The sequence below is a fragment of the Rhipicephalus microplus genome, chromosome 3, assembly GCF_043290135.1.
Source record: "Rhipicephalus microplus isolate Deutch F79 chromosome 3, USDA_Rmic, whole genome shotgun sequence".
Lineage (NCBI taxonomy): Eukaryota > Metazoa > Arthropoda > Arachnida > Ixodida > Ixodidae > Rhipicephalus > Rhipicephalus microplus.
Genome location: NC_134702.1, coordinates 219,613,476 through 219,621,554, shown reverse-complemented (window position 1 = coordinate 219,621,554; position 8,079 = coordinate 219,613,476). Strand labels below are relative to the sequence as shown.

Genomic DNA, 8,079 nt, shown 5'->3' with positions numbered 1-8,079 from the left:
CATCTTTTATGTCTTGTTTTCTATGTCAGCAGTACAGTACAATGAAAGGCCAAGTATAATGGCACCTTGCTTCGGCTACACATCCTCTAAATTAGATGCATGCACGGGCAACCACTCTTTAAAAAGTGCTGGGCCAAAGATACTGCATTTTCTCTGTTGTGGCCCTGGACTATGCACACACCGAGTTATATTCTGTGAATTGCTGAAACCATGCAGAGCACCACCAAAAGGTCTCAATGTGCTGCAGACTTCCAATGTGCTGCATACTACGCAACTCTGTTACCTCGCATGTAATGCTGAGTAGATGCACCTTTAAGATCATACCTTCCTACAGTCGATGGGTATGAGAGAGATATTTTTTGCGATAATTGATATTCAAATCAGCTTGTTTCGGGCACTTTGTGATACCTCCACGTTTATTTGAAACATTTGGACCGCTTTCTTCTGTCCACGCCTAATGATGAGATTTACCATGTTTTTTACTTCCGCGGATTCTTAACATGAAAGTGATTCATACAGTATTCTCCTGTAATGAACTACAATGTGCATGTCACTTTTTTTAATCAATAGTAATGACTGCAATACTAGCAGTTGCGTAGCCCATTGAGAAGATAGGGATGCTGTAAAGAGCTGAAGTTCGGCAACTCTCTGTGCTAAAGTTATGACAAGAATTATCTGGAATTGAGAAAAAATAACTACATGCATTTGAAACTTCATTATAGAGTGGGTAACTTCAGTGACACTAAGAGATTGATACGTACTAAATCCTATGATAATTTATTCTTTCAAACCAAAGTACAGCACGTCATGGCCGCAGGGCATTTTCTGCAAAACGTTACGACTCTAGTCACAGAAAGCATCTTTGTAAGCGACACAATGGGTATTAGAAAGTTCGCAATACCTCACCTGTTTCAACATTCACAACAAAGTGGTGACCATACTGTTCGTTTACAAGAGATCACTGATAACCCCACTCCACTGCTTTTAAGGAATAGTGCGAGCGCTGACGCGCTGAATAATCGAACAACTTTTAGGGCAGGAATTGTTGTACCATGCACAATGGGCTAAGGGTGCATTTCATCTCCAATAATCATATATTTCCGCGGCAGAGCTTATGCCAGGCTTCAAACCTGCACCGGAGCCACTACCGTAGCCACCACCATAGCCAGCACCATAACCTCCGCCATATCCTCCGCCATAGTCTCCACCGTAGCCACCGCCATAGCCAGCACCAAAAAGTCCACCAAGGCCTCCGCCATAGCCACCACCGTAGCCTCTGCCGTATCCACCGCCATAGCCTACACCGTTTTCTCCACGATTGCCTCCACCGTAGCCTCCACCATAGCCTCCGCCGTAGCCTCCTCCATAGCCACTACCGTAGGCACCACCGTATCTTCCACCGTACCCTCCATTATATCCACCACCATAACTTCCACTGTATCCACCCCCGTAGCCGCCGTAGTTTCTACCACCATAGCCTCCTCCGTATCCCGCACCGTTTCCTCCGCCGTATCTACCACCATATCCGCCGCCATTGCCCCCACCGTATCCGCCGGCATTGCCACCAACGTATCCACCGGCATTACCGCCACCGTATCCGCCAGCGTTGCCGCCACCGTATCCACCAGCGTTGCCTCCCCCGTATCCGACAACGTTGCCACCGCTGTATCCAGCGGCGTTTCCTCTGCCGTAACCACCACTGTAGCCTCCACCATATCCTCCTGTGTTTCCTCCACTGTATCCACCACCGTAGCCTCCACCATATCCGCCAGCGTTGCCTCCGCCGTATCCTCCACCATAACCAGCGGCATTTCCTCCAGAGTAACCGCGACGGTAGCCTCCGCCGCCTCCACCGTAAGCTGCACCGTATCCACCACCCCCACCGCCACGACCTCCTCCGTAGCCTCTGTAGTTGCCTCCACCATAGCCGCCTGGTCCGTATGCTTGGCCGGCAAGTGTTACCGTAGTTGTAACACAGAGGAACACGGCAAGGACCTGCACAAAAAGTTGCACGTATATTGTACCGCAATGCCACTTACAGCGGAAATATAATTTGTGACTTGTCCTGAGACGCTCGTCAAATACGACCTTTCAGATTTCATCAAATAAAAGCCCGCCGTGAATTCTGCGTTATCGATGTTTAACTAATCAGCCACGGTAGCTGCGCTACTGCAGTTATTATACGAGTGATCGATCACGGGAGCATTACTTTTTATTATTGCTACACGCAAAGTGAATTCGGTAACTACGTACGACAATATCACAAAATATCACTCACTGCTTATGTTTCATGTTGTGAAGCATTCCCTGCACATAGTCGCAAATTAAAATAATCTGTAGTAAAAAAATTTCTTGCCACTGAACACGTGTTCTTTACTTCGAACGGCACCATTTAACAAGTATTTCAACAAAAGACGAATTGAAGAATTGCACGGCAATAAAGCGCAACATATTCAATATAAAGAAAGAAAAAGGCAGAAGTCATTCCAAACTACGGCTCCATTCAGACATCACGCAACCTATAAATAAATAAAATAGACTGCTTGCATTTCCCCATGGTGAAAATAATTTCTACCAAAAGTTTCATGGCTCTTGTGGATCGGTAGTCCAGAGATTCTTGAGTATGCTACGTTCTGTGAGGCGGCATGCGCTGCTTTTATACAAGCTCTTACACAGCTCCTCTCCACATGAGAGATCATGGTGACAATTCGGGGCCGTCGGGCAAGAACAATGCACGACTGCGATCTTGTATTTCAGGGTTCTCTTGCTTTTTTGACTTTACTACATGAAAGATACGACTGGCACTCGTTGCAGTATCGCACCAAATCTCTCCCCTTTACTCGCGCAACGGCAATCACTCCGGGTGTTGCGCGAATCACAAAAGCTGCAACTAAGATTCCGGTTTCGAAAGAAACACCCACAACGTTTTTCTGGAACGAACGAACGTATGTCTGTACCCCATGTGATAACGTGAGTGCTTTTGAGTGCTGAGTATGTCGCATTCTGAAGAGAGTTGAATATACCCTAGCGATCGACCCGGAAATCTATTTTCTGGTGCTTTTAACGTCACGCCACGTGCGTGTTCGCCGGAATAGAGCAAAGAACCGCACCTTTAGAGTACCTTCTTCTACGCAGGCACGCATTTTGCTTTGCTAAGAGGTACCGTTGTAGAGGCACCGTTTTAGCATAAAAGAAGCTGTAGATTAGCGGGCTAGCTCTGTAAAAGCAATGAGAAAGAAGATTACTTTGATAGCAACCGCCTAGAAATGTCTTTCCGTGGACGGTCACGCTTTCTGAAGTGCATTCGGGATTCATGGAAGAATGAGAACGTGATGTAGCTTCACGTCTTTTCCTGCACTTTCTTATCAAGCAGAAATTATTCGTTGGCAATGTCTGTATCATTTACTTTGAATGTAGACAGTAGTATTATTTGCATGATGTGAGAAGCTGCGCCTAGTATATATAGTCTATCTTTCTGACGAACGTTAAGTGTTACCAATCGAAACGTGCTCTGAAATCCTGGTTTGCAACTGTCGCTACATCTTCCTGCACGGTGGCTTTCTTATCATGCTTCGAGCGCCACAAAGCCATGGAGGCATTTTGTTTTATCGAACTTCCTGTTGTTTTTGTGAATATATGCATTCGAGTTTGATGAACGCATAGTTTGCCGCAATTTTTCAAGTTTTACAGATTTCCTTAACGTTAGTAGAAATTATGCGTTTATCTTCCTAAAACCCTTGAGCTGTAATTAGGGCTTTAAGCGCACAGTATTCTATCTTTCCGCATTAAACAGTCCTCTTCCGGCAGTTATTCAAGCAAAGGCTACTTTGCTGTCACAGAGTGTGCTACAGTGAGCATATAAGAGATGTCAAGTGTTGAGCAGTTATACATTGCCATCTCACCACGCGATAAATGAGGAACTGTTTATCAACAAAATATTGTGTTCGTGGCGATCAAAACAAGTTGCTCAGATGCAGAGCCAAGTCGGACTTGAGGCTTGCTTTTAGACCCGTCAGACAGGCATTCAGACCATCAGTTAAAAAAATCGAATGTTTAAAAATGTCTGCATGTAATTTCTTTCTAAATTCTGCCGACTGTGCAAGCGGCGGCATGTACCACGAATGATCCAGACTGACGTTTGGAGAACGACAGTCTCTTGCTGGTGGAGGTTGCCTCTTTATTGCCGATTGACAATTCCAATACCTTCCTCCAACTTTTCGAATGGTCACTCGTGCTGTTTTCTTAACCAATGAGTTCAAGTGCACTGCTTGCTTTTTTTATCCAATTAATTACAAGCTTTCCAAAATCACATTCTCAATTTGTTGGGCTCAATTTCATTTCGCCCTCATAACTGACATGCGATAGTGTTGGGTTATTAGGTCACATATGGTCATAGCTATGTCGTCGTTCTCGTAGCCAGCGTATTTTGCAAGTCACCTATGGACAATTTTTCCATAGTATTTCAAATTTAAATAGATTTTTTTCACTGCATAGTTTCTTCATCAATGGCACAGTATTTTATCATTGTATCTGTATTTAGTCCGTACACTTTGTTCTTAGGTACATTAATGTATTTTTCTTCGTAAATTTTGTTATTACGAGTGATCTGATGAAGCAATTTTTAATTTTTGTACATAAGAAATGTTACCACAACTTTTTTTTTCTTTTACCTGCTTTGCTAAAATATAGCTATAGGTATCCTTTTCCCGGACCTTCAACCATCCTTAGGCAATAGGTCTTAAAGTGTTTCTTATCTGTATATAGAATATGAAATAAACATTCCTAACATTATAAACATCTATAAATGTAACACCTGGTTTCCTACATACATCCGTTCAAGCTCTCTTGTTTATTCACATTTATAGAAACAATTTTCTCAGCCGTTTCAAAGCCCAAGTCCGTATCTGTGCTAATGACTGTGTAATCTTGCGGGCTTATCCTAATTTACTTTTTCTAAAGATCACATGACACTTCAGGATTCTGTAAATGAATATTTACAGCATATACATTTCGGCAGCCCCCTCGAAGGCGCTCGGTAGCCCATTATATAAAGTACTTTCTCCCCAGATTCCTAGATCGGGGAATGCGTGTGAACTGCGCTGTCCTATAACAGGTCTTAAAGCACTTTCTAGCGTTATTATGCCAGCAGCGCCCTCAACATACACACATACGCAACACAAACACTTGTACGGTTCTAATCCGGCGATTCATGCTTCGAGCAAGCGGGGCGTGATGAATGTGTCATGTCACCGCTCCAGCCGACCACCATGCTGTCGAACAGCAGTCGCAAAGTAGGCGGCGCCAATGGCATGGGCCTGGATACCTGGCGCTGATTTGAGCGTCGCGGACCCTTTTTCCAGAGACGCACAGCGTGATGGTCCGCCATTTGTTTTCGGCGAAAACTCGGTGTTGCGGCCTGTCCTGTGGCACAAAGGCGCTCTGTGTCACATTCCTGCTCTGGTCCCAGCAATAGCAGGGCTCCGTCAAGTAATTGCAATCACGTACCTTTGAGTACATGAAAACCAGCCGGGCGTCTTCACGCTCCTCCTTATCTCTACAAAGTGAAGCGGCTGCCTTTTTTCGGTCCCGGCGCCTGCGGGAAAGGAGGGCTCGCCGATCGCTACAACTCTTACTGCGGCGCGACGTTTAGTAAGCTGAAAAAGCGCAAAGCTGAATGTCGGTGAAGATGCCAATTTCAGTTTAGCGCACCTAACCCCATGGCGTCATGAAGTTTCAAGGCGTCTACATCGTCTTACTTAGGTTCTGAGCGATAAAATTGCTGTACATTGTCATCTGTGGATGCCATAGACCTGGCATAGGAAGTTTCAGAAAATATCATGAAGCGTGCGTCGTGAAAAGACCAAAAAACATTTAGAAATGTCTTACGTCTCACGCAGAGATTTCGGTACAAAACTTATCACTGAAATTTCAACCTTGATTTTTCATGGTAATAGTGAACTTATGACAGTGAAACTTTGTGGCATTAGAGTTCTCATATTCATCTAAACCAAGTCAATGTTTCTTTTGGGCGTCTCTTTAAAAAATCATGGCGTTCGGTAGTGTGAGCACCTCGACAACGTAACCATTGACACTTCTCCGTCACTCAGGTTACCAGAACCACATCACTCAATTGGTGGGAAAGGGTTTGCTGAAACAGACTAGCCAAAAACACTCGTAGCGACTTGCCTCAATACAGCGAAAATTATGATAACGGACATGAACGCAGCCTATTGAGGGAGGGGGGGCGCTTGCGTGGTTTGATTCCACACCCCCAAAACTTTTCAGTTTAGTTACATACATATATTGTGAGCTCCGGCTCACACACGTGGATGCTGATATATATTGATGAAGAAGTTGTACAAATAATGATGATATGTATAAGTGACTAAGAAGAGTCAACAAATGCGCTCGCATGTACACGTGCGCAAATTAGATCAAAAAGTGAGGTGGACACTTGAGATTAAAAAGTTGGCATGTATAAAGTGGATGCAGCAGTCCCAGGACCGAGTTGACTGGCGGAACATGGGAGAGGGCTTTGTTCTGCAGTGAACGCGGGCAGACTGAGCGTGACGATGATGGCAATGATGATGATGATGATGATGATGTTGATCATGATACCCGTACACATACAAGTGCACACACGAACATAAAGTATAGATGGAAACCCTCACCCCGATAACATATACTGCCCACGCCCTTGGAAACTGTTCTGGTCTACATTATTAGGCCATGGTTTCAATTGATAAATTGTGTCCATGCTACAAAATTACAGCTACCTTTCATTGCCTATCTCTGTAAAAATTAAAAAGAAATGTTAATAATTGAAAAAAAAAACTTTCTGGCTGCTGGCCTGCCAGAAAATTCTTGTTTCGCAACGTTTCCCGTTTTCGCTTTTTCTGGCAATTCACAGTTGTAGTCCGTTAAAAATAGAGACAATTTTTGTGAAAGGGACAGAAAGTTTCTGTTGCGCTACATTTTCAATTGTTACTTTTTCAGTCTTATTACATGTTTTTACAGCCATATTACAGGCTCACCATAATGAAACATTTTTATGAATTTGACAGAACATTTTTACAGTATATTTTGTTTTCCTTTCTTTCTGCAATTTAAAGGTTTTCCAGTGTTCAGCTAATAGTTTATAGGTGTCTCTTAATTGACGTCTTCTTAAGCACCAATGAGAGAAATTCAGTTAAACTCCATTTTTCATCCGTTCACAGAACCGATTTTTAAAGACGATAGCCTTTCTTGGGGACCTTCAGCGGAAAAATTTTTTATCTGTCTGTCTGTACTTTTGTCTATTTGTCTGCCCTTAACGATACCTAAAATGGATTTTAACGTCCAATCCCGTCCGCAGCGCCCACCAATATTGCTCAAGCTTTGGCGTTCATAGTTGTGCGATTGTCAATTAAAAACAATTATTGCACATATCTGAGGCGCCATAACAACACGTCGATGTTTTGTATGTCTGCCTTTATACTAGAACGGGCACACACAGCAAACGTTCTAAGGACTGTAGCGGTCAACGCGCTGCGCTGACAGCGCAACGCGATGGTCAAAAAGGTGTTTCCAACGCTTTGCTACGACGACACGGTGGTGGCACCTGCCCGTCGCTTTTGCGTTCTACACCTTGCCACCTCCGAGACTGGCGCGCATCTTTCTCCGCGGGCACGCACGTCTTTGTTTTTGAAGATAACTACCAGATGGCGCTCGTGTCTAACGTGCCTCAAAATGCTCGTTCGCCTCCGCTACACGCTCGAAGCACTCTAACGCAGCACCTCCAGAATACCATTCACTGATTTTCTTGCGCAGAGCATCAAATGAACGTTTTGTTCTCTCTCTTCAGATGCAACACTGTCGTCTTTCGACGCCATTTTTTCTTCATCAACATTTAATGACTTCCATAAAGTCTACATGCACAACACTGCCCGTATGGTCACATTTCCGCTCATTGAAGTTTATCACTATATATATGCGACCACTAAGATAGGCGACTAAATATTCAACCACTTCAGTAAATGCATATACAGTATTAAACAGACATCGCGACATTTGACTGTGTCATTCAGCGTCATGTAACCA

At 44.0% G+C, this 8,079-nt stretch overlaps 1 protein-coding gene across 2 annotated transcripts in view; it reads right to left on the bottom strand.

The window, feature by feature from the left end:
- Positions 1-754: 754 nt before the first annotated feature.
- Positions 755-8,079, bottom strand: part of LOC119177027 (uncharacterized) — a 30,733-nt gene continuing 23,408 nt past the window's right edge. The window contains exons 1-2 of one of the 2 annotated variants that reach the window (XM_037428416.2): positions 2,576-2,646; positions 755-1,995 (exon numbers count right to left, since the gene is read on the bottom strand). In XM_037428416.2, the coding sequence (XP_037284313.2) occupies positions 1,078-1,995; positions 2,576-2,587 (930 nt within the window). In that variant the 5' untranslated portion in view covers positions 2,588-2,646 and the 3' untranslated portion in view covers positions 755-1,077. Of the gene's footprint in view, positions 1,996-2,575; positions 2,647-8,079 lie in introns of those variants that run through there. The other variant, XM_075890723.1, reaches the window with a different exon arrangement.